This window comes from Oncorhynchus nerka, linkage group LG24, assembly GCF_034236695.1.
Source record: "Oncorhynchus nerka isolate Pitt River linkage group LG24, Oner_Uvic_2.0, whole genome shotgun sequence".
In the NCBI taxonomy this organism is placed as follows: domain Eukaryota; kingdom Metazoa; phylum Chordata; class Actinopteri; order Salmoniformes; family Salmonidae; genus Oncorhynchus; species Oncorhynchus nerka.
Window position 1 is genome coordinate 21,270,946 of NC_088419.1, and position 27,838 is coordinate 21,298,783.

Consider the following 27,838-nt stretch of genomic DNA (forward strand, 5'->3'; position numbering starts at 1 on the left):
ATACGTTAGTTGACGCTTTTGAAGTGAAATATAACCTATGACACCTAGTTTTTTTTCCATACAGCACAATTATTACGGAGTGAAACGCCTCGGGTCTCGAACTAGCTTAGTTAGACTAGACAGCTTGCTAGATAAATTGCAAACTTTTTGAAGTCAGAAGCTGTGGTTTCCTTAGATAAGGGGTTTTATCTGAAATAATCTAGCTAATTTGGCTTTGTATGATTTTGGCCTAAATCATTTGATATGATAATTTTACTTTGAATGTCTGAAAGTCCCGGAAGAGCCGCTGGCATCTGTTTTGCAGACCGCGGGAAAATGTCGTTATTTCCTGCTCCCTGAAAAAGGTTGTCGTTGGGTTGGCGCGACAGTGATTGTAAACAGATGATAATAATAACATTCTAAACAACATTCATCGAATCTATGTTCATATGGTGAGTGGATTTATTTATTTTTTAATTCACATTCCAATCTATTTTCAGACTCAATGTTCCTCCATGTCTTGAGTTTGTAGCTAGCTAGTTAGGTGTGTAGGTCTCAGACGAACGTTAGCTAGCTAAATAAACTAACTGGCTTGCTAGCTTGTTTCTGTTACCTAGCTAAAATGTGCTGATGCCTGGGGCTGTTCTTTCCATTATATCAGTGCATGTACAAGGAGCCGACGTAGCTAATTTAGATTCCGCAATGAACTAGCTAGCTAGCTACACACACACACACACACACATACACATACAAACATACTAGATAATTATGCATGGTTTCTTCCAGGTACATCTCTGAGCCATTGATTGAGCATCGGGAGAATGGATGGGGATTTGACGGACGAAGTGTATGGTGATCTCAGTCAAGACAACTGCAGTGAGTACACTGCTATACATGTATACAGTGCCAGTCAAAAGTTAAATTTGTACCATTTTCTCCATTGTAGAATAATAGTGAAGACATCAACTATGAAATAACACATGTAATCAAAGTGTTAAACAAATCAAAATATATTTTAGGTTCTACAAAGTAGCCACCCTTTGCCTTGACAGCTTTGCACACTCTTGGCATTCTCAACCAACTTTACCTGGAATGCTTTTCCAACAGTCTTGAACTGATTGGCTCAAACACATTAAGAAGGAAAGAAATACCACAAATTAACTTTTTACAAGGCACACCTGTTAATTGAAATGCATTCCAGGTGACTACCTCATGAAGCTGGTTGAGAGAATGCCAAGAGTGCCAAAACTGTCATCAAGGCAAAGGGTGGCTACTTTGAAGAATATAAAATATACACTTTTTTTGGTTACTGCAAGATTCCATGTGTTATTTCATAGTTTTGATGTCTTCACTATTATTCTACAATGTAGACATTAGTAACAATAAAGAACAAACATTGAATGTGTAGGTGTGTCTAAACTTTTTTCTGGTACTGTATATTTCCCTTTAACACTGGCCAAAGATGGGACACATGCTTTTCACACCACTTTGATACGGGGTGATTTTCGGAGCAGGTTAGGAGAGCATTTTTGCTAACCCTAACTCTTTTCTTAACCTCAGTCTCCTAACCTGCTATGTGAATTATCCTAATCCCATAATAGAAGGCATTTCTACAGTAATGTCATTCCATGTGGTGAAATTACAGCAGTGCAATTACAGGGTAGCCTAGTGGTTGGAGCGTTGGACTAGGTTGCAAGTTCAAATCCCCAAGTGACATGGTACAAATCTGTCGTTCTGCACCTGAACAGGCAGTTAACTCACTTTTCCTAGGCCGTCATTCAAAATAAGAATTTGTTCTTAACTGACTTGCCCAGTTAAATAAAGGTTAAAAAAAGAAAATGAAAAAAAAATTAAACAGCTGTGTATCGTTGCAAAACTTCTACCTCACAGATACGGTGGCAGCTTTCGATGATGATTCTATGGATATTTATTCTGGTTTGGCAAGTCCGAGGATTTATCCAAATGCAGGTAAATATCACTCAAACATACACATTGGTTCTTCACAAGATGGTCCAAGTCAGATATATATTTTTAGAAGTAGAAAAGATATCCATGTTCTAACTGATAATATGGCCTGCTTCATGTTTGTGTAATCTTATTACAGAAAGAAACTGCACACTCCTCTCACCACAGAATCTGAGCTCTATGGATTTATATGAAGAAATCATAACGGAGGAACAACAGGATAAAGACTCTTCCTACAATGAGGTTTGTACTGTAATCCTTATCCAATTCATGTGTGCATTTTCTTTTTCTCTTTGCTTTGTCTAAAATGGAATGCTGTTCATCACTGATAGACAGGTCCTGTTAGAACGGAATAACTAACCATCAGTACCTATGTCTCATTACAGTTGAGGACAAGATACAATGCTGCACAAAGCCAAATTGAAGAGTTACTTAGGCGGTTGCAGCAGATTGAAGCAAAGGTTTGTCACAGAACGTCTCAAGTGTCAATCATGTATTAGTAGTACCCCTTAAAATACAAGGAGCATAAAAGTACTTTAAATATTTTTTACAGAAATAGATTGGATAAATCAATTAACATTTACTTGAATTTGAACATTAGATAAAAATGTATTTCCCTCTGAAAATCCTTTGTTATTCTCTGTGGGTGATAGTGCTGAGCGATTAACCAAAATGTTAGTTGTTTATCAACCTTAAAATTACTAAGTGATCCGACCGTGGTTCAATTATTTGAATTATTTCCATTTAGTTATTTTTTTGTTTGTTTGTGAGCTCAATGCTCACATTGTTTTTCTAGAGATAAATCGGATCAAGACTGAACTGTGTGGTGTTGTAGTTTCCAACAGGCCATTATTCTACGTAGTTTAGCGCAGAAAACGTCGGTATTAAGTACAATGACCATAATCCATTGAGTGCCTTCTTGTCCAGTCTGTGTTTCTTTTCCACCTGCTACATTAGGTTAGTGTGGGGCAGACACTGAGCGAGAGAGAGAAGAATGCAGGATAGAGATCATTTGCTTCGCAAGCTATCTCTACTTGAAATTGCGTTATCTAAGTCAGGGTTGTCAAACTAATTTTGCCCCGGGGGCCGCATTTGGTCTTCAACGAGATCTGGAGGGCCACACTGAAAATGTTATTTCCTTGCCTCAAATTTGGCAAAAAATAGTCCTCGATCCATCTTTATTTTAATTTTCGAAGCTCCCTGACTGTCTAGTGAACTGGACAGTCAAGAAACTGTATGAATAGAAGTCTATCATTTTTATACCGTTTCGATTCAGGTTTAGTCATTTTAAAGTATATTGAGTTTTTCTTTTACTCAAACCACCCTCAGGCAGGATTGGACCCCCCCCAGCTGTATGTTTGACACCCATGATCTAAGTGATTGATAGTTGGTATTCAGGAGTCCTTAAAAGTATGCCTTATTTACTAAAATTGTGATTTTGTCAGACAGCATAGGCAGCAGCTCTATAGAGATTATGACTTGGAATGAAATGGTAATAATAAGTCATCAACTAAAACAAATGTAATATACACAACTGAAATATTTGATCAATGTAATGTGAATAAATGATGGTTACTAAGCAGTAATGGGCAGTCACTACCGTCATTGGACTTTGATTAATTGTTTTATTCTGTATTACAGCATTCAACCCACAATGCCTGAAAAAAATTATCGAAATTGAAAACCGTGATTTTATTTTTTAATAATCGAACCAAAACCTAACCGACCTCAAAAAGCACTAATTGTTCAGCACTAGTGGGTGATGGAAAGGCTACATTGACACATGATTGCATTGGTTCTCTGTTTCTTATTTACATTTTGGTCATTTTAGCAGATGCTCTTATCCAGAGCGACTTGCAGTTAGTATAACCACTTACTGTATGTGGTTGAGATGTTGTTGTCATTTTGAAGAATACAACGCTGAACACTGAGAACAGCCGTCTGAAGAAGAACATCTGTGCGCTCATCAAAACAGCTAAAATGGAGGTTGTGCGGAAGGACAAGGAGATAAATAGGTTGAGCCAAAGGTAAGTGTCTTGACCCTTCATATTTCATATACACCTGAGAAGCGGTAACTCGTAGTTGGCAGGGTACATCAAATAAACCGTTTATTTAGGGGTCTACACATGTTTTCTATGTATCCATTAGATGGGGCCAATTGAATAATTGCTGTGGTCTCTGTGAATCTAGGCATGTGAGTAATTTATGTTAACTTTTAGTTTCAGGCCAGAGAGAGGTACTGCTGCTCACCATCAATCTCAGATGAACTGCTTGAAAAATCAAGTTCCAATGAGACTGAATCCTATGGGGCCTTATCAACCAGAAGTTCCAACCAGACTGAATCCTACGGGGCCTTATCAACCAGAAGTTCCAACCAGACTGAATCCTACAGGGCCTTATCAACCAGAAGTTCCAACCAGACTGAATCCTACAGGGCCTTATCAACCAGAAGTTCCGACCAGACTGAATCATACAGGTCCACCTCCACCAACTCAACTACCAGGATCTAAGTGTTGTGTTGTAAAGGATCTTCATCAGCTGCTCTGTCAAGACAGAGATGTGGTCCTCCCCCAAACCCCATCTGACGCAAGAAATGTCAGACCACCTCTTCCTTCCACCTCTAGAGACGATTCAGAAGCTTCAGTGAAAGGCACATATTCTTCTGTTAGCAGTTCCAGTAAGGACTCCGTGAAAAGACACCATACACGTGAACTAGGCCTGTCAGACAAGCCGAAACAAACCAAGCACAGAGAAGGCAGAGGTGAAAGTCCCAGGCTGTCTGAGTCAAAGGAGCAGCGACATAAAAACAGTCCAGATGTAAATAAGGAATCTCATTCAGATGAGAGGAACCGGTCACACAGAGCACAAAAAGATATTGGAAAATATGATTCTAAGTCAAACAAAAGCAGATACCCTCATCCCTCAGATGTTGAGGTACACAGGAGATCAGATAAGTCTAAAAGCCCACACTCAGACATTTTGCATTGCACTGCTTCCTCTTACCGTACGTCTAAAGGATTGTCTAAAGACAGTGCAGACATTCTATCAACAGGGTCTAGTCGGCATGATACGGTGCTTCGCTTTGATAAGGATGACGATAACCGTAGTAGAAGTATTAAAGACATTTCCTCTAAAAACAGAAGGCATGCCTATTCAAATCAAGCCAGTCTCACTAAACGATCCAGTGAATATTTTAATCGCAAGGGAGGGACAAGTCCTCCGAGGGACCATCGAAGGAAAAAAGAGAGAAAAAGAGAGGATGAGATCAGAAAAGAGAAAAAAAGGTCAGGAGAAAGAAAAAGCAGTTGTACAGAGAGAGGAAAGGAGCGTGAGGAAAAAAGAACAAAGGAACATAACCGATGCAGTGCGGACGTCAGTAAGGACAAGAACATGGTCAATGGTAAAGTCAGGGAGCAAAAGACACATGAGGAATCGGAAGTGCTTCCGCCTGAGGCCAAAGTGGCTGAGAAAAGCTCTATAGAGGAAAACGGTCCCAACAGAAAGTTAAGTTTCATGGAAACTCTGAACCTCACCCTGTCACCAGTTAAAACACCAAGACAGTCTGCTGAAGTCAAGGAACAGGAGGAGGGCACACCACCTGATGAGGTTCCTGAAGACCAATCAGCAGAAGACAGTGGACAACCTCATCTTGGAGAATTGCTTGTATTAGACAAAATCAACAGTAGTGTAGTAGACACCCATGAGGTCTTTGAAAACCCAGTTATACAGCCCTCTTCAGAAATCTCAAAGCCTCCACAACCTGAAAGTATGGAGAGTAGACATACAGAGAGAGAATCTTGTCAGGATGCTGAAAAGCCTCTGTCTGAAGCCACAGTAGCCAAAGAGCGACATAAGTGCCAGTTAGAAGTAGAAGACAGTACTGTCCAAGATGGCTCCGAAGGAAGACCTGAGCTGCCCAAGGCCATGGAGGGTCAGAGGACTAAACCCACCACACCAGAACCTCTCAGGAAGGATTGTGTTTCAGATCCAGACTGTGACATTGTTTTGAAAACTCCACTGGAGAGCAGACTTGAAAAATGTGACTCAGAAAGCAAAACTGGCACGTCTAAGGATTTGACTGCTGCTGCTCTCTCTGCGACTACTACTCTCTCTGCGACTACTACTACTGTCACTGAGAATTGTGGAAACAATTCAAATACCGACACTGGCCTATCTGCTAATGGACTTACCCCTGAACATTCAACTGGAGATTCACTGGTTATTATTACTGACAAGTCCAACAGTGAAACTCCCAGTGCTTTGGTCTGTAAAAGCCAAGCTGTTGAAACTGTGACACAAGATCCACCTGCTGCTGTCTGTGTGGGACATCCTGCTGTTGAAGGTAGTCCAGGAAAACAATCAGAATCTCTGAAAGTATCACCCCTTTTCCAACCTAAGGGCCTTCAACAACTGCCTGCTTCCATTATTTCTAATTCTAGTCTGGAGAAAAATGTGACAGAGGGGCAAGATGTTTCCAAGGATGCTGTGTCCAGTACGATTAGCATGGAGGTAGATATCGGCATCACGTCTGAGGTCATTACTGATGTCACAGAGATCCCTGTGGAGTGTGAGAAGGAGAAAACTCTTGTGGAACAAAGTTCACCATTGAGCAGTATTGGGGTGTCTAAGGTGAGTAGCACCACAGGAGAAGTTGCACCATCTGAACAGCACAACAGTGGTTTGGCGGAGACACCAAAGAAGTACCTAAATTCTGAGCCAAGCTACACAGAGAATGAAGAGGAGAATGTTGAGCCCTCTAGCTCCATTCCGATGGCCCATGATGAGGACTCGATGATGCTCACACTGAGTAATCTAAAAGTCATTCCACATGCCATAAGCCCACTCACAAGCCCAGTCCGCCTGAAGACGAAAAGCCAGCAGCTGCCATGTCACAGCAAACCTGCTTACTTCAAGAGTCTTTGCAAAGGTAAGCATCACTTGGTTTGGTTTAGTTTAACAATTTCTGTTCTATGCTAAATGTTAAGAAGATGCAAAAGTATGTTGTTGTTAGCAATGTTCCCTCAAAGCCGTGCACAGCTCCCCCGGGACTGCAGAGCAGAAGAAATATCAGCCCGCACAGAGAAGCACGAGATTGAACTTCCCTCAACTTTTATAGAGTTTTCCCCGTTAGGTAACACTATCAATGTTTCTCTTTACTGTGGGAATTGTGACCGAATCAACGCAGTATTAGCCACTTTCAATGCAACATACCGAAACAAAAGTTTTGCATACTAAGTCTTGCATAGTTAACTATTAACTGGACCATTTTACAGCATGAGCAGTCACAATTATTGTGCTCTTATTTTGAGATCAAAGCGAGAGCTGCATGTGGCCATGTGTGCAGATTTGTTCGTATTCTTTGCTAAATAGTGAGTTATTAGTGCATTTTTAGCTAATTTGTAGTCAGAAATGTGGGAGGGATTTCTTCCTGAAAGAGCACAAAACTTGAACATTTCTAGACATCTTCCAAGATCGAGTCAGGTAAAGAGCTTTTTTTTATGTCTTAAATGGCCGGTGTTGTATTTTGAGAGGCTTGAATAAGCTAAGTAGCCAATAGACAGAGGGTAGCATAATTTGTCTGATTCTCTGTAATAATGGTAAGGGAATAATAATATGTTTTTTTAAATTGTAAAGTGGTTTCTTACAACAAAATGTTCAGTTACCTCCTTGTCTCAAGGACCAGTGGATAAACAGGTTAATGTCAAGCCCTGCATTGAATACAACACATTGGCTGCTACTGTAGGCTGAATGATATAACAGCTATTTCCATGTTAAAATGTTATGTGAGGCCTTTTACCACAGTAGCCTACTTGGCCACTGTTAAAACAGTCAATTAAAGCAGGTAGAGCTTCAGTGTTTACAGTAAACGCTTGGCGGAAGTTGCACAGAATTTTCACAAGTTTGCACTCAGCAGACCTGAGCATTAGTTGTTAGGTAGGGTAAGCGTAATTATTAACACCAGAACCGCCATTGCCCAACAGCCACTGACGTTTGGTTTTAGTTACAAAAACAATCTGCCCCCAAAAATAATAGTGCTCATTTGTCTGAATTTTGAAATCACAAACACAGAAGTATTTAGAGCCTTTTTAGTTGTTTTTCTTTCACACCTAATTCCAAGAAAATGTTCTGTAGGATGTTGGTACCCAGCCAGGTGCTAATGCATCTATCTCTCCTCACTGAATGACAAATAGATGAATGGGCGATAATTGTGCACTTTACTTCACAATTTAATTGAAATTAGGCTGAACTGAATGATGAGGGTGAAGAGGTTGATTTTTAATTTAGAAAGACAATAGTGTAATGATGAGTTTGTGTTATGGCTGACCCCAATTATTCCACTAGTCGATTATTTGGTCGAAAGGTTGTTGGTCGATCGAGATTATTATATTTATTTTTTTGTCGAGCAGTAGCACATACATACAGTTGAAGTCGGAAGCTTACATACACCTTAGCCAAATACATTTAAACTCAGTTTTTCACAATTCCTGACATTTAATCCTAGTAAACATTCCCTGTCTTAGGTCAGTTAGGATCACCACTTTCTTTTAAGAATTTGAAATGTCAGAATAATAATAGAGAACATGATTTATTTCAGCCTTTATTTCTTTCATCACATTCCCAGTGGCTCAGAAGTTTACAACTACACTCAATTAGTATTTGGTAGCATTGCCTTTAAATTGTTCAACTTGGGTCACGTTTCGGGTAACCTTCCACAAGCTTCCCACAATAAGTTGGGTGAATTTTGGCCCATTCCTCCTGACAGAGCTGGTGTAATGGAGTCAGGTTTGTAGGCCTCCTTGCTCACACACACACTTCTTCAGTTCTGCCCACAAATGTTCTATAGGATTGAGGTCAGGACTTTGTGATGGCCACTCCAATACCTTGACTTTGCTTTCCTTAAGCCATGTTGCCACAACTTTTGAAGTATGCTTCGGGCCATTGTCCATTTGCAAGACCCAACTTTCTGACTGATGTCTTGAGATGTTGCTTCAATATATACACATAATTTTCCTCCTCATGATGCCATCGATTTTGCGAAGTGCACCAGCCCCTCCTGCAGAAAAGCACCCCCACAACATGATGCTGCCATCCCAGTGCTTCACGTTTGGGATGGTGTTCTTCGGGATGCAAGCCTCCCCCTTTTTCCTCCAAACATAACAATGGTCATTACGGCCAAACAGTTCCATTTTTGTTTCATCAGACCAGAGGACATTTCTCCAAAAAGTACGATATTTGTCCCTATATATAGTTGCAAACCGTAGTCTGGCTTTTTTCTGGCGGTTTTGGAGCAGTGGCTTCTTCCTTGCAGAGCGGCCTTTCAGGTTATGTCGACATAGGACTCGTTTTTACTGTGGATATAGATGCTTTTGTACCTGTTTCCTCCAGCATCTTCACAAGGTCCTTTGCTGTTGTTCTGGGATTGATTTGCACTTTTCGCACAAAAGTACGTTCATCTCTAGGAGACAGAATGCATCTCCTTCCTGGGCGGTATGACGGCTGCGTGGTCCCATGGTGTTTATACTTGCGTACTATTGTTTGTAGAGATGAACGTGGTACCTTAAGGCGTTTGGAAATTGCTCCCAAGGATGAACCAGACTTGTGGAGGTGTACAATTTTTTTTCTGAGGTCTTAGCTAATATCTTTTGATTTTCCCATGATGTCAAGCAAAGAGGCATTGAGTTTGAAGGTAGGCCTTGAAATACCCACAGGTACACCTCCAATTGACTCAAATTATGTCCATTAGCCTATCAGAAGCTTCTAAATTAATTACATCATTTTCTGGAATTTTCCAAGCGGTTTAAAGGCACAGTCAACTTGGTGTATGTAATCTTCTGACCTACTGGAATTGTGAGCAGAACTGAAAAAGTGTGTGTGTGAGCAAGGAGGCCTACAAACCTGATTCAGTTACACCAGCTCTGTCAGGAGGAATGGGCCAAAATTTACCCAATTTATTGTGAGAAGTTTGTGGAAGGCTACCCGAAACGTTTGACTCTAGTTAAACAATTTAAAGGCAATGCTACCAAATACTAATTGAGTGTATGTAAACTGACCCACTATGAATGTGATGAAAGAAACAAAAGCTGAAATAAATCATTCTCTCTACTATTTTCTTGACATTTCACATTCATAAAATAAAGTGGTGGTCCTAACTGGCCTAAGACAGGGAATGTTTACTAGGATTAAATGCCAGGAATTTGTGAAAAACTCAGTTTAAATGTATTTGGCTAAGGTGTATGTAAACTCCCGACTTCAACACACACACAGTGGGGCAAAAAAGTATTTAGTCAGCCACCAATTGTGCAAGTTCTCCCACTTAAAAAGATGAGAGGCCTGTAATTTTCATCATAGGTACACTTCAACTATGACAGACAAAATGAGGGAAAAAATTCCAGAAAATCACATTGTAGACTTTTTAATGAATTTATTTGCAAATTATGGTGGTTAATAAGTATTTGGTGATTAACAACAGTTTATCTCAATACTTTGTTATATACCCTTTGTTGACAATGACAGAAGTCAAACGTCTGTAAGTCTTCACAAGGTTTTCACACACTGTTGCTGGTATTTTGGCCCATTCGTCCATGCAGTCCTCCTCTAGAGCAGTGATGTTTTGGGGCTGTTGCTGGGCAACATGGACTTTCAACTCCCTCCAAAGATTTTCTATGGGGTTGAGATCTGGAGACTGGCTAGGCCACTCCAGGACCTTGAAATGCTTCTTACGAAGCCACTTCTTCGTTGCCCGGGCGGTGTGTTTGGGATCATTGTCATGCTGGAAGACCCAGCCACGTTTCATCTTCAATGCCCTTGCTGATGGAAGGTTTTCACTCAAAATCTAACGATACATGGCCCCATTCATTCTTTCCTTTACACGGATCAGTTGTCCTGGTCCCTTTGCAGAAAAACAGCCCCAAAGCATGATGTTTCCACCCCCATGCTTCACAGTAGGTATGGTGTTCTTTGGATGCAACTCAGCATTCTTTGTCCTCCAAACATGACGAGTTGAGTTTTTACCAAAAAGTTCTATTTTGGTTTCATCCGACCATATGACATTCTCCCAATCTTCTTCTGGATCATCCAAATGCTCTCTAGCAACCTTCAGATGGGCCTGGACATGCACTGGCTTAAGCAGGGGGACTCATCTGTCACTGCAGGATTTGAGTCCCTGGCTGTAGTGTGTTACTGATGGTAAGCTTTGTTACTTTGGTCCCAGCTCTCTGCAGGTCATTCACTAGGTCCCCCGTGTGGTTCTGGGGTGAGATCTTGCGTGGAGCCCCAGATCGAGGGAGATTATCAGTGGTCTTGTATGTCTTTCCTTTCCTAATATTTGCTCCCACAGTTGATTTCTTCAAACCAAGCTGCTTACCTATTGCAGATTCAGTCTTCCCAGCCTGGTGCAGGTCTACAATTTTGTTTCTGGTGTCCTTTGACAGCTCTTTGCTCTTGGCCATAGTGGGAGTTTGGAGTGTGACTGTTTGAGGTTGTGGACAGGTGTCTTTTATACTGATAACAAGTTCAAACAGGTGCCATTAATACAGGTAACGAGTGGAGGACAGAGGAGCTTCAAAGAAGAAGTTACAGGTCTGTGAGAGCCAGAAATCTTGCTTGTTTGTTGGTGACCAAATACTTATTTTCCACCATAATTTGCAAATAAATTCATAAAAAATCCTACAATGTGATTTTCTGGATTTTTTTATTTATTTTGTCTGTCATAGTTGAAGTGTACCTATGATGGAAATTACACTTAAGTGGGATAACTTGCACAATTGCCCCACTATCATTACTTTAAGACGTTAAGTAATTTTCTTATAAATAATTTTGGGTTGATTTAAGTTAATTAAAACACACAAACTACAGTTATGCGTTTTATGGGTTCACCATGTTGCCTTTCATGTTGCCTTTCACCATTCATTGAATTGTGTGTGTTGTGGTCTATGTTGCGAGGCTTCTTATCAACAGAGGACTGGTGTGGGTGCAGGATTGTGTTCTAACCAAGCAATAACACACCTTAACATCATGATTTTTAAGTCTATGATTAGTTAAATCAGATGTGTACTGGTTGGCAAGAGCAAAAGCCTAAGTCCACATTTGATCTCTGGATACGATTGAACTTCACTTGAGATTAATCTTTCATTTTATATCCACTTATAACAATTAGGGCAGTACATGTCTAAACTTAGATTTGAGTGGGTTTAATAGGTATACACATGCTAATCAACTGCTTTAACTCCATGAAACTGACTACTGTGTAGACATGGTATGCTTTTAATTAGCTAATCAATGTATTGTATTTGACCAGATTTTCCCAGTGCTACTGGAGATTCCAATTCAAAGATGTCGGAAGTGAATCAGGAGAACAACAATCCTGGCTGCTCTGTCACACATGCTGCACAACGAGATGTGGATGAGACATCTGTCCATCCTTCCAGCCTTGAGGAACTGGAAGAAGGTGAAATTGTTAGTGAAAGTGAAGAGGAAGAAACTCCAGCCATGCCAAGTTCTCCACCCATGACGGTTCGGCCCACAAGAACGAATAAAAATCAACCAACTCTCAAGTCATCACCTAGACTTTCAAAGAAGGCGGCCAAAGAAAATAGTTTAGTTTCAAAACAGAATTTTAAACTCGGAAGTAAAACCTTGACTTCACCATTTGGAAGCCCCACATCAAACAAAACCCGCTATAAAACTGTTCAACCTCCTTTACCCAATGCTGCCTTGTCTACCGTGGAGGAGGTTATGGCCATGCTTGCAAAGATTCGCTATGAGTGCAGAAAAAAGTACATGAAGCTTCATTCAACATTCCCTAAGAAAACCTTCTGCGGTGTTATGGACATGTCCTTTTTTCCCTCTTTTACAGACTTTGTTGATAGTGTAAGCTTTACTAAACTATGCAGCCAAGAAGATTACCTCAAAGTTAAACTAAAGGACATCATCATTTCTGTTTTGAGTAAGTTATCAAATAATGGCATTGTCAACCGCATCTTTGACCAAGAACCACCTAATATGAAGTTGAAACTCTGGGAATTCGTGGATGTGCAGTTAGACTTCTTATTCAAGGAGATTCAAACTGCACTGAGAAGTGTTTGCAAATCCTCAAACGGAAGCCAGTCGGCAGGAGCAGAAAAAAGAGACCGTCTCTCTGGAAAGGGTGTACCCAAGCTGCCTGTGAAGTCCCCCAAGCCATCTGTGGCCGCTGAACTTAAAATGCAGCAGGGAGTGACCATAACCAGAACTTCTGCACCAAAAAGACTGCAAAAGAAATTCACAGAGTGTGTTGAAACCAGCATGAAAAGAACCAGGTCTCGGACTGTCCCCCCTTGCAAAACAGGTCTTGGAAGAGGCAAAAATATTAAAATGTCCGATATGGAATCGGTGCCTCAAACCTCAGATCCTCCTGTTATCCAACCTCCTTTGCAACACGTGGTAGAGATCTTACCATCAAACAGCTCTTCATCTGCTGAGAGAACTGCAACCTATGTTCGCCGGCTGTCTCAAAATGGCTCACTCCATGACAAGCCTGACTTTGAAATCCTCACAGAACAGCAAGCCTCCAGCCTAACGTTCAACCTGGTAACGGACTCTCAGATGGGAGAGATCTTCAAGTGTCTCTTACAAGGGTCTGATCTGCTAGAAACGAGTGTTTCAGCTGGGGACAATCATGGCTGGTCCCTTGGTACTCCTCTGAAAGAAAGGGAGCGTTTCCTAGGCGTTGGTACCCCAAGTAAAGTTGGTACTCCCTCTAAACTCATTGCCACATGGTCAGCTATTTCACCTATCAAGTTTTCCTCTCCAAATTCAAAAGTCCAAATTCCATTAAATCCATCTTTGTTGGATGAGAGTTGCATGTTAGAGGTGCCCTCCGGCCTACCAGAAAGCAGAAGGACACCACAGTCCAGTGTGTTCTCGCATAGATCATATTCCATCTTGTCAGAAGATCTGTCTGGGTCTCTCACAATTCCCTCACCTCTCAAGTCTGACAATCACCTCAGCTTTTTGCACCCAGCCAGCGGGGAGCCCATGTCTGCTCCGGACAGCGTCATCAGTGCACACTTCAGTGAGGATGCTCTTATGGATGGGGAAGACGCTACAGAGCAGGACATTCACCTTGCCCTGGACACGGACAACTCCAGCGGTGCATCAAGCGGTGGTGGCAGGACCAGGGAGGCTCCTGTTAACCCCTTGTTTCACTTCAAGCCTCACTTGCCCATGCAGGCAGTAGTGATGGAGAAGTCAAATGATCATTTCATTGTGAGGATACGGCATGCAAACACCAACTCCACCAACTCGGGGGTCAACTCCTCAAGTCCTGGCAGTGTCAATTCTACCTACCAAGGAAATAACTCCACAAGCTTAGGAATTAATTCATCAAGCCTAGTAGTGAATTCTTTAAGTCCAGACATCAATTCCACCAAACAAGTGGTCACCTACACCAACCTAGGAATCAACTCAAGCCAAGGAGTCAACTCTTCAAGCACAGGCAGTGTCAACTCTACCTACCCAGGAAATAATGTCACCAACCCAGAAAATAACTGTGCCTACCCATGTGTCAACTTCCCAAGCCCCGAAGTAAGTTCTACCAACCCAGGTATCAGCCTCACAAGTGCAGACATCAATCCTGGGGGCGCTGAGAGCCCTCAAACACCACCAGGACAAGAAAAACATGGTAAAGACGAAGATCAGCCCCCAGAAAAAACTCCTTCAAAATCCCCTTTTTCAGAGGCCAGTCCTCCTTTCTACCTTTCCAGCCTTTCCACAAGCACCGAAACAGCATCTGCGCTATCTTCGCCATGCCTCACCATCATAGAAGACACACCAGAGAGAGACCACAGCAAGGGTAAGACTGGGAAAAAGCGCACAAAGCACCATGTGGAAACTAAAGCAAAGCGGGCTAAAAAGGAGATGATCCCAGAGAGGAGCATGCATAAAAAGAAGTCCTCAAAAAGTCCCAAAGGAAAGGGGACTGGAAGCTCCAAGAGGGAGAGAAGTGAAGTCATTACTCCACCCCAATCTACCCCATCACCCAACAGCCTGTCTGCCAAGAATATCATAGTAAAAAAGGGTGAAGTAATGGTGACGTGGACAAGGTGAGTTGGTCTTTCACCTATCTGGTACAAGTGGGAGCCAGTGAAATTGCAGGGCGCATGTTAGGTCAGCGCCTAGTCACAGAAAACCATACAGCCATTTTCCAGCCAAGGAGAGTGTCACAAAAGTCAGAAATGGCATTAATTTTAATCACTTACCTTTGATGATCTTCATCTGGTGGCACTCCCAGGTCTCCATGTTAGACAAATACCTCCGTTTTGTTGGTGCGTTTAGTTCAGAAATCCAAAGGCACAATGGGCGCTCTTAACACCAAGACGCAAAGTTTTAAAAAGTACTAAAAAAGATAGTAGAAATATGTCAAACGATGTTTAAAATCAATCCTCAAGTTGTTTTTGGCATAAATAATCAATAATATTTCGACCGGACAAAATCTTTGTCAATGGAAAAGGTAAACAAGAAATGTGCGCTCCCGATCACGTGCTTGGTTCATGTCTGGGAATTTCCACTGTCCCTCATTTTTCAGAGTAAAAGCCTGAAGCAATGCCTACAGACTGGTCACATGTTGAGGAAGCCATAGAGATCGTGAACTGGGTCCTAAGTCTGTATGGTGGATAGGCTTTCAATGGAAAAACAGCCTTTCAAAATAATAATACTTCCTGGTTGGATTTTCCTCAGGTTTTCACCTACCATATCAGTTCTGTTATACTCACAGACATTATTTTAACAGTTTTGGAAACTTTAGCGTTTTCTATCCAAATCTACTAATTATATCCATATCCTAGCTTCTGGGCCTGAGTAGCAGGCAGTTTAATTGTGACACGCTTTTCATCCAAAATTCCGAATGCTGCCCCCTACCCTAGTGAAGTTTTAAATGCATGCCTTTTTGTTATGTGCCATTTGTATGTTAGCTGTTGGAGAGTCTCTGTCAAGTGTCATGATTGGCACTAAAATAATTGTTTTTCTTGAAGGGATGAAGACCGAGATATTCTCCTCGCACTGAAGATGAAAGGTTCCTCTCCAGATACTTTCTCTGCCCTTTCAGAGAAATTGAACAAGACACCCGCTCAGGTATGTCTTTACTAATTTACTTTTGATAGTAATGGCATTCTATGTTTTTGATATAATATACTAGTAGTTAATGCTGAGCATTGATGTCAATTCTGGGTAACCCTTTACAATAAGGTTCCATTTGTAAAGGGTTTATAAAGGGGTTATAATCACACTATTAACCATTTTGAATAATTTGTAAATTCATTGTAAGCAGTTAATAAACAGTGATATCATATTGGTCAAAATAGTGCAATAACTAACTGGTCAGTGTTTGCCAATTGGTGAGCAAATATTTACCTCCAGCTATTAACCCTTTATAAATGCACTTACAAATGCTTATAAGATTAAACCTTATGCATCATCATGCAATGTTGTTTTCAATAGTTGCATAGTTGAACAATAGTTATTTCCTCACTTGAGTGTGCTGCATTGGTGCTCTGTCTCAGGAACAGAAGAGGTTGGTTTTCATGATTTGTCTTGACCCACCTTTGAAACCCTGATGCCCTGGTCAAATTTACATCCAGGACCTTATTCAATCAGCATTTCTAACATATTGCCATTTAACAGATGATATCAACACACTTACCACTTCTCTGTGATAGTCCAAGTATGTTGAACGATCTGGTGTGAAATGGTAACCGTAATACCTTTGGTTGGTGGATCATTGGAGGAGGTATCCTCTCACAATGTTGAGTGTTTTGGTCTTCATACCCACCATTCATTGACTGAACATGTTTAACAAAGTGTTGAATCTTCTCATGTATGTAGTGATGAGTACCCAATACTGCCTGTAAGTATGTCTAAGCTCTGAGTCAACTCTCAAATCATCTATAAATGATTAAGGCCTAATGAATTTATTTAAGTTGACTGATTTCCTTATATGAACTGTAACTCAGCAAAATCTTTGCAATTGTTGCATGTTAAATTCTTGTTCAGTATAGTAAGAACAAAATGTAATTTAATGGAAGGATACATTAGCCAGGCTAATTCGGATTAACAGGGATTGTCTTTTTTTCTCCCCTTTTTAACACTACAAGTCAGAATATAAATTGATAACGGTTAACTATTTAAAATACAACCTAGGGTCTCATGGTCCCCTTCTGTGTCTTCATCTGTTCGTTTGTGTTGGAGAGGAGGAATTTTTACAATTTAGCATAGACACTCTAGCTACACAACTCTACTATCATTATCATGATTTATACCAATTAGGCTTAGCTAGTTATGTTATCCACTGCTAGCTAAAAAATAATAATAGAGACCATGCAATTCGATACTCATCTTTAAAACAAAAGCAATTTAGGTCAAAATAATTCATATTAACAAAGGAACTAGAGGGACTAACAGTACAGATAGCAATACAATCTGTACCATAGATAAAACCCAAAATAAATGGAGGAACTTATTCAAGAAGATCAAGTGTACTATTTTATACAAATAAAGCGAACTGTATGGCATATGGGAAAAAATGCCCCAAATGTCACCCATGATTCACCAAACAATATTTTGAAAGAGGAAGCAAAGTAGCTTAACCATTTATTTTCATTTGTCTCCTCCATCTCCACTAACCAAAGTTAATTGTTATTTTTTTCCTATTAATAATGTAAAATTAACAGCTGTACAGAAATACTCATGTGAAGGCCAAATTACAGAGGAGGAACAACTCCAGGTCTGGATGGCATACCAGTTGAGTTATACTGTACCTTTTTTGATGGACTCAGATGACCGTTTTAGAATGTTTTAACCATTCCTATAAAAAATAGTAGATTATCAGATACTCAACAGGTTCTGATTTCATTATTACTGAATCAGGACCCAAGTGGTAAATATAAAGATCCAGTCCATTAAACAAATTGGAGGCCTCTTACACACAAAGTCTAACAAAATGCATAGCACATAGAACTAAAAAGGTATTATCGAATATTTTCCATCCTAATCAGACAGGTTTTTTACATGGACGATACACTGGCGATAATATAAGACCAGTACTTGGAAACAATAGAACACTATGAAAAATATGGGAGACCAGGCCTGGAATTCATAGCTGACTTTGAAAAGGCTTTTGAAAAAGTATGGTTGGCATTTATATATGTAAGTCGCTCTGGATAAGAGCGTCTGCTAAATGACTTAAATGTAAATATATAAATGCCTTGAATATTTACATTTTGGAGAATCTCTTATACAATTTTGTGTGTGTGTGTGTGTGAAGGGAGTAGTACACAGCGTTGTACGAGATCTTCAGTTTCTTGGCAATTTCTTGCATGGAATAGCCTTCATTTCTCAGAACAAGAATAGATTGACGAGTTTCAGAAGAAAGGTCTTTGTTTCTGGCCATTTCGAGCCTGTAATCGAACCCACACATGGTGATGCTCCAGATGCTCAACAAGTCTGAAGAAGAACAGTTTTTTAATTTTTTTATTGCTTCTTTAATCAGAACAACCGTTTTCAGCTGTGCTAACATAATTGCAAAAGGGTTTTCTAATGATCAATTAGCCTTTTAAAATTATAAACTTGGACTAGCTAACACAACGTGCCATTGGAACACAGGAGTGATGGTTGCTGATAATGGGCCTATGTAAATATTCCATAAAAAATCTGCAATAGTCATTTACAACATTAGCCATGTCTACACTGTATTTTTGATCAATTTGATGTTATTTTAATGGGCAAAAAAAATAGCTTTTCTTTCAAAAACAAAGACATTTCTATGTGACCCCAAACTTTTGAACGGTTGTGTATGGATGGATGGTAACCCTAGTTGTAAAATAGTAAATCATGTCTACTTCTCAGAAAGTATTAAACTGTCAATGGGATTAAATAAAGGTTGTCCACTATCGCCATATCTATTTATTATGGCCATTGAAATGTTAGCTATTAAAGTCAGATCCAACAAGAATATCAAGGGCCTAAAAACAAAGGTGTCATTGTACCCTGATGATTCATGTTTTCGTTTAAATCCATAAGCTGGATCTCTCCACAGCCTCATAGAGGATCCAGATACTTTTTCTAACCTCTGGATTATAACGAAATTACAAAAAATGTACTATATTACGTATTGGATCACTAAAGAATACAACTTTTGCATTACCGGGTAGTTTACCAATAAAATAGTCTGACGGTGAAGTGTACTAAAGTTGAAGAACATGCGCACATCCAGGTACTTTCCGCAGGTGCTGGAGTTGTAGGCAAACTCATGGAAAACAAAAAGGAAAATGCCGCACACTGTTGCTCCTGCTTCCAGGTGATATTTATTTACGTTTCAGCAGGCTTCTATATCCCAGGTGGAGGTGGAAGGTCATATATGTAACTTCCTGAAACAGGAGATAAAAAAATGTATTCCATTGTATGAAAATATGTGGACGTACTCAGTATTCAATGATCTCACTCCCATACATTTTAATTTAAAGTTAAAGTTAGCATCTTGCTCCTGTGGAAATGAAAATACCTGTCTATTTGTGGAAAAATCACCCTGATTAACTCTTTAGTTATATCACAGTTTACTTACCGTAATTTCCGGACTATAAGCCGCAAATTTTTCCCCACGCTTTGAACCTCGCGGCTTATACAATGACGCTGCTAATTTATGGATTTTTCCCGCTTTCACAAGATTCATGCCGCCAAAAAACTGAGCACCGTCACATAATGTGACGTAAATCGAGCGCGCTCAAACTTCCCATCATTCTGATTACGGTAGTCATTTTGTCACCCTCATCATGGCAAAGACACAGAGAAATGCACATGATGCAGCTTTCAAGTTGAAGGCGATCGATCTGGCTGTTGGAAAAGGAAATAGAGCTGCTGCACGGGAGCTTGGCCTTAATGAGTCGATGATAAGACATTGGAAACAGCAGCGTGAGGAACTGACTCAGTGCAAAAAAACAACAAAAGCTTTCAGAGGGAAGAAAAGCAGATGGCCCGAACTAGAAAATGAGTTTGAAGACTGGGTCAACACATAGAGAGCAGACGGCCGAGGTGTTTCAACTGTGCAGATCCGACTGAAAGCCAAAACAATCGCCACTGCAATGAAGTTTGAGGATTTTAGAGGTGGACCATCGTGGTGTCTAAGATTTATGAGACGTAAAGGCCTGTCCATCAGGGTACGGACGAGTCTGTGTCAGCAGCTCCCTCCCGACTACGAGGAAAAAGTTTCAAACTTCCGCAAATTCACTATTTTTGAATTTTTTATTTCAAGCCGTGTTTCGTTAAAGCCTATTTATTTTTGTTACAGGCCGTGTTTCATGTAACAACAATAAATAGGCTTTTAAATGAAACACTGCTTGTAACAACAATAAATAGCCTTTTAAAAGCTGTGTTTCGTTTAAAGGCTGTGTAAAGTTCATTTGTTTCAATGTACCGGTAGGCACCTGCGGCTTATAGACATGTGCGGCTTATTTATGTACAAAATACAAAAAAAATTACAATTCAATGGGTGCGGCTTATATTCAGGTGCACTTAATAGTCCAGAAATTACGGTATTTGCTTATGGCCTTGCCTACACCTAGCAACTTTTTTTTGTGTTTTTTTTTTCACTATCTGAGCAGAAAATATTCCATTTTATTTGGAAAGGCAAGCCAGACTAAATTTAAACAGACTTAGTTATATAATGAAAATGGATTCGGAGGCCAGAAATGATTAAATATTAAAGCATTAGACCTCTCACTAAAGGCTTCAAATGTTATACTTAAATTCAAACTGGTTCTCTAGCAGATTAGTAAGAATGTCTCACCCCATGTTCAAGAATGGCCTTTTTCCCTTTATTCAGATTACAAACTCTCACTTTGATTATTTGAAAATGAAATCTTCAAAATATTGCTATTTTCATGTCTGTTTAATTACTGCAAAAATGGAAGAGGCAAGTGGAAGGGGGAGAACGTAAGGAACTTGTCTGTCGGCCCTACATTAAAGACCACAATTGGTTAATTGTGATGAATGAAAAAGTATACCAGTTACATGAAAGGACCAAGAAATTGACAGCTGTGCCATGTAGATTGCAAAGTAGTTGGGAAGAGATTTTCGATGTACCGATTCGATGAACTAATACACAAAACGACACTGGATTCAGAACTTTGTTTTTCTATTTAAATTATTATACAACATTCTTGCAACCAATATAATGTTATATGGGGGATACAACCATCCCAACTCTGCAGATTTTGCTGTAAAGAGACACTCATTAAATCATTTTGTTTTGGTACTGTCCATATGTAACTTCAAATCAAATTTTATTGGTCACATACACATGGTTAGCAGATGTTAATGTGAGTTTAGCGAAATGCTTGTGCTTCTAGTTCCGACAGTGCAGTAATATTTAACATGTAATCTAACAATTTCCCAACAACTACCTAATACACACATCTAAAGGGGTGAATGAGAATATGTACATATAAATATATGGATGAGTGATGGTCGAGCGGCATAGGCAAGGTGTAATAGATAATAGAAAATACAGTTGAAATCGGAAGTTTACATACACTTAGGTTTTTCAACCACTCCACAAATTTATTGTTAACAAACTATAGTTTTGGCAAGTCGGTTAGGACATCTACTTTATGCATGACACAAGTCATTTTTCCAACAATTGTTTACAGACAGATTATTTTACTTATAATTCATTGTATCAAAATTCCAGTGGGTCAGAAGTTTACATACACCAAGTTGACTGTGCTTTTAAACAGCTTGTAAAATTCCAAAAATGATGTCATGGCTTTAGAAGCTTCTCATAGGCTAATTGACATAATTTGAGTCAATTGGAGGTTTACCTGTGGATGTATTTCAAGGCCTACCTTCAAACTCAGTGCCTCTTTGCTTGACATCATGGAAAAATCAAAAGAAATCAGCCAAGACCTCAGCCAAGACCTCCACAAGTCTGGTTCATCCTTGGGAGCAATTTCCAAACGCCTGAAGGTACCACGTTCATCTCTACAAACAATAGTACGCAAGTATAACCACCATTGGACCACGCAGCCATCATACCGCCCAGGAAGGAGACGCGTTCTGTCTCCTAGAGATGAACGTACTTTGGTGCGAAAAGTGCAAATCAATCCCAGAACAACAGCAAGAACCTTGTGAAGATGCTGGAGGAAACCGGGGGGGAAAGTATCTATAGCCACAGTAAAACGGGTCCTATATCGACATAACCTGGAAGGCCGCTCAGCGTTGTCCGCTGTTGCGCCTTCTTCACCACACTGTGTGTGAGTGGACCATTTCAGTTTGTCTGTGATGTGTACGCCAAGGAATTCTCCACCTTCTCCACTACTGTCCCTTCAATGTGGATAGGGGGGTGCTCCCTCCTCTGTTTCCTGAAGTCCTCGATCATTTCCTTTTGTTTTGTTGACGTTGAGTGAGGTTGTTTTCCTGACACCACACTCCGAATGACCTCCCATCCTTCCTGTAGGCTGTCTCGTTGTTGTTGGTGATCATGCCCACTACTGTTGGGTCGTCTGCAAACTTAAAGATTGAGTTTGAGGCGTGCAGTCCTTGTTAGCTGGCCGTGATGGTGGCGCTGTATTATCCTCAAAGCGGGCAAAGAAGGTGTTTAGTTTGTCTGGAAGCGTGACATCGTTGTCCGTGACATGGCTGTTTTACTTTTTGTAGTCTGTGATTTCCTGTAGACCCTGCCACATTCATCTCGTGTCTGAGCCATTGAATTCCGACTCTACTTTGTCTCTGTACTGGCATTTCTCTTGTTTGAATGCCTTGCGGAGGGAATAACTACACTGTTAATTTTCAGGCATATTCGCAAACCTCTTTTCAAGGTTAAATGCGGTGGTTTTTGATTTTGATTTGATTTGTTTGTGCTTTCAGTTTTGCACGAATTCCGCCATCAATCCACGGTGTCTGGTTAGGATAGGTTCTAATAGTCAGTGGGTACAACATCTCAAATGCACTTCTTTATAAACTCACTCACTGAGTCAGCGGATAGATCGATGTTATCTGAGGCTGACCGGAACATATCCCAGTCCGCGTGATCAAAACAATCTTGAAGCGTGGATTCCGATTGGTCAGACCAGCGTTGAATGGTTCTAGTCATTGGTACATCCTGTTTGAGTTTCTGCCTATAGGAGCAAGATAGCGTCGTGGTTGGATTTGCCGAAGGGAGGGCTTTGTATGCATTGCGGAAGTTAGAGTAGCAGTGATTGAATGTTTTACACCTGCGCGTAGTGCAATCAATATGCTTATAGAATTTAGGTATCCTTGTTCTCAAATTTGCTTTGTTAACTGACTTGCCGAGTTAAATAAAGGTAAAATAAAAAAATGCACGCGTAACGAACTCCATTCTCGCCTTGACTATCAGAGGAGTTGCTGTGACGCTTGTTACGCGCAGCAGTATTTTGGAAAGTTGTATTTTCAACGATTTCATTGAAGACATCATGGCGAATAAATCAGGAAAAGTGAAGTCAAAGTCTAAAGTGAAAGTGAAAAAATGAAAGTGAGACAGATTTGATGTTTGAGGAATCTTTGAGTGTTATGATTCAAACTGGAGCTGAGGAGCTGTTTCTGCAAGGACAGGACGTACTTCTGGACGGGTAAGTGCTAATGCCGTTTTATGAAATATAAATATATATTTTTGCAAAACAAAAACCTTTGCCATTTAGAAAAAAAATGTTTGTGTGTGTGTATACATATATATTCCATTTTTTTATTCAAATGGAATGGAGTAGAACAGCAAACACACACATGGCCACTGCGCCTGCTACTCCTCTCCATTTCCATATGAAATAGCCATTGGGTGCTGTTCAGGGGAGGGCAGGCCCACAACAATGGCCGGAGTTGAATGGAGCAGCACTTCACCTTAGTCACTGTTCCCTCTGCTCTATACAATACATATCTGTTTATTTTATGTGATGATAAAAGGCTCATACAATACAAATATTTTTTTTAATGTTTTCTTTCACAGTTATAGCGACTCCGACTGGGAGCCCCAGGTGCCAAGCTGCCTGCTCTACCTCTGCCTTCTCTACTCCTGCCTCCAGTGGTGTTCATATGCCACAGTTCATCACTGCAGTCATGACTGTGCCTCAGGGCCAAAAGGGCACAGCATGGAGGCGTCGTTGTGTTCTGTGTCGCATGACCTGCACCACTTGTTCAGTTAGCAGTCTCTTTCTGATTTAAAGCAGAGGCAATGGGACATGGCACAGGCAGCAAAATATTGTGTAGAGGACTTCCAAAGGGTGTACTGTTTTTTGTTTTTGTTTTCTAATATAAAAAAATATATATAATAATGTGTGTGTGTGTGTGTGTTAGAATTGCTTTTTGATATGTTGTATATAGTTATTTGCACTGTTGTATATAGTTATAGGTCATTTCACCAATTCGGCCACTTGGGTACATTTGGGCAACTTGTGTGGGACACCTGGGTGACTTCATGCTAAATGTCATGTAGCTTACCCATTCCTGAAGTTATCAGTCTGAAACGTTGCACACCTACAGCTGCCCTCTTGTGTTATCCATCAAAATTATCTCCAGCATCCTATCTGACTGTGTGGCTATTCTAGTACATGTGAAAGATGATGCTACAACAATAAACAGAAAACGTATGCTCTTTCTCTTTTCTTCCACCAGATCTACTGTGTTATATTCTCCTACATTCAATTAACATTTCCACAAACTTCAGATTGTTTCCATTCAAATGATACCAATAATATGCATATCCTTGCCTCTGGGGCTGAGCTACAGGCAGTTCGATTAGGGTATGTCTTCAGGTGGAAATTGAAAACAAGGGATGCAGCCATAAGAGGTTAACATTACTTGCTAACACTAATATCTACCTTCCACAGATAAAGGTGTTATCAAAAATGTTGCTAATACACTAGCTAATAGTAAATTAGTCTTAAGTGCAATATGCAGAAATCACAACGCCATTTCCTGGTTGCTAAAATTCTAATAGTTTGCCTAATATCCGTTTGTGACAAAGCATACAATGTATAGTGTAGAGAATAATTGTACCATCTAAACCGCTGTGAAATATATTTCAAAAACCCAAACGTTTTATTTTCAGCTGTTTTGAAGTTGGTGTACAAAACCGAAAGTAAAAGACGCGAAAATGAAACTTAAGAACAGGAACCATAAAATTACCTCAGATATACAGTTTCTTAGACTTACTTTCAATGGGGGATTGGAACTTGTTGGGGAGAGTATCTTAGAAGAGGTACATATTCATTCAACCATTGTGGGAAAAATCTGGCTAACCATCCTTTTCATATTACGGATGCTCGTACTTGGTGTGGCAGCAGAGGATGTTTGGGACGATGAGCAGTGAGTTCGTATGCAACAGGGACAGGCCTGGGTCGCCCAAATCTCCCCAAAAATTGCATATTGCAGCTTTACAATTGGAGCCACGTGTGCTGACAAAGGATGCAAGCTAGCTCATTTACCATCTACCTAGCTAGGGACAACTCGCTAACTAGCGTGTTAATCCAAAAACTCTAGCTAAACGAATTCCAGGGAAATTCTGCCATGTTGATGTTAGCTAGCGGCTACAGTTTGCCTGCTATAGCGAAGCTAACTATCCATCAAGTGTGACCTACTTAGCTAGCTAACTATATTATGCCAAATATTGTCTTGTCCTAAATCGTCTAGCAGAAAGTTTTACCTCATGCTAACTAGCTAACATTTACTAGCTAGCTAGGATAGACGTGCTAGCAAGATAGCTAGCTACTTTGCTAGCTGAGCAGTTTGCTAAATCATCCAGCAGAACTATTGTATCCAAAAGTGAAACAAATTGCATAGAGAATTTATCCTCTCTCTGTCGTCATTTTCATCTTGTGAACAGTTTTATTTTGCGCCATCTTTTCCGTCTGGGCTTTGCACACGACGCACTGTAATGTCAGTGTCAACACATTCTGGGCATGTTCCATGTTGTCTTTATTTCAAGTGTGTTTCACAGATGGGCAGATCTCACAAAATTGGGCAGTTCTCCGAAACCAGCGAACCAATAATATGGCTTGAGATGTTCAGAAGAGGCCTTCATTCCTGGAATAAATAAGTGTACCAATGCATCATTGTTTCAAATGTGGGGCATGACACATCATGGGAGTTGACCATTGGTGTGAAAGCCAACCATTTCTGTTCCTGGGACAGAACAACAATGTATCACACCAAAAAGTGAGAAAATAACTATTGTTTAACTGTCCAACCATTTGAAAATAAGGTTGCATGATGATGCATAAGGGTTCAATATTATCTGAGTTTTTAAGTGCATTTATAAATGGTTAATACCCCAAGGTAAATAGTGTCTCACTGCTTGGCAAACACTGACAGGCTAGGGCACTATTTTGACCAATTTGTTATAACCCATTTATTAATGGTTTATAATGCATTTACAAACATTAAAAAACCGTTAATGTAATTCCAAACCTTTTTATATGAACCCTTTTGAATTGTAACCCAGTTCTGTATATTCAAAGAGCGTTTTTTTGTCTTTACAGTTTTTGAAGTATATTTTGCATGTTTATTTGATAGAGATAGAGAGAGTGTGCTGAAATAGCAGTGGGCCGGATTCGAACACATGCTGCAGCAGTACATGTGCACCGGAGGCCGTGGCCATTATGCCACTGGAGTTTCTTTTTGATAATGACATTTTATGTTTTTGATATAAGATACTAGTAGTTAATGCTGAGCATTGATGTCAGTTCTGTTTATTTTTAATCTTTAGATTGCGAAGCGATTTTCCCAACTGATGAAGCTTTTTAAGAAGAAGGAGAAGATGGCAAACTGACTTCTGAATGTTTTTTTTTTTTTTTTTCGATGAAGATTTCACTTACCAGGCTCCTTATACTCTCAGACGTTTCAAGGTCAAGATTCATCAAATGTCCCATTTGATGAATGAGTGGAAGCAGATCTGAATGTGATGCCTGTAATTAATGGACTTGGAACTAATGAACACAGTCAACTAGAACTCCAACTGAAATGTGTTTTTGTGCTGTGGTCAGTAAGGATCTGAATATCCATGAGGTAAAATCCACACAGGCTTCAATATTCAATATTATCGACCCACAGCCAAAAAGAATACAACTTGTATAAACTGTTTTGATACGTCTGTTGATTTACCAGACTTCAATGCACTGGATGTTTTCCTTCCCTTTTTGTGTTTAATCTACCAGATTGATCCTGGGCAATATCCCATCTCAACTTCACAACTCTTAATATGCCTTAGCAAGGTTATACCATATGAGGAGTTAAACACTTCTGCAATCATACATTTAATCAAGTAATTAACCAATTTTAGTTGTAAATAACAGAATGGTGAATGACCTCTAATGCTTTTATGGAGCATTGCAGCCTGTGCTGCTTGTACAGAATTTGTACTAAAGTTACGTGTGCTTTTCTACTTCAACATAATCTGGGAGTGTTTGGAAATAAAGATTGGAACTACAATTAAAGTGACCTTTACTCTGTCACATGGCAGAAAGTGCATTTTACTGTATTATATATTGCATTGACTTAAAGATGTTCAGATGTTCCATTTTAGGTATGATTCAAGGTCTTACGTTTATAGAAATGAAGGATTTTACCAAGTACACATTTCTTGACCGCTTAGATTTTTATTTGGTTGATTTTGGTTTTGGATGGTTGTGAATAAGTGACATGGTTAAGAAATATACATTGTGTAGCCTATATTGTACATATTTTGGTTTTTGAAAATAAAGTTTATTTATTTAACATGGTTTTGATGAATGAAAATGTTCTATTTCACACATTCAATAACTTACCACCCAAATGAATACAGTATATTTTAGACACATTCTGAACTGCTGCTGAGGTTTTAGAGAAAAGAGCAGCATATGTTCCGGCTAAAACGAAAAGC

At 39.9% G+C, this 27,838-nt stretch overlaps 1 protein-coding gene across 1 annotated transcript; it reads left to right on the plus strand.

Annotated features, from left to right (window-relative positions):
• The first annotated feature begins 30 nt into the window (after positions 1 to 30).
• On the plus strand, positions 31 to 27,693 carry LOC115107658 (CASP8-associated protein 2-like). Its single transcript, XM_065008707.1, has 10 exons — positions 31 to 431; positions 766 to 855; positions 1,870 to 1,947; positions 2,084 to 2,187; positions 2,331 to 2,405; positions 3,856 to 3,971; positions 4,164 to 6,871; positions 12,242 to 15,026; positions 15,954 to 16,053; positions 26,687 to 27,693. The coding sequence occupies exons 2-10, from the start codon at positions 801 to 803 to the stop codon at positions 26,747 to 26,749; spliced, it is 6,084 nt and encodes a 2,027-aa protein (XP_064864779.1). The 5' UTR covers positions 31 to 431; positions 766 to 800; the 3' UTR covers positions 26,750 to 27,693.
• Positions 27,694 to 27,838: the final 145 nt, after the last annotated feature.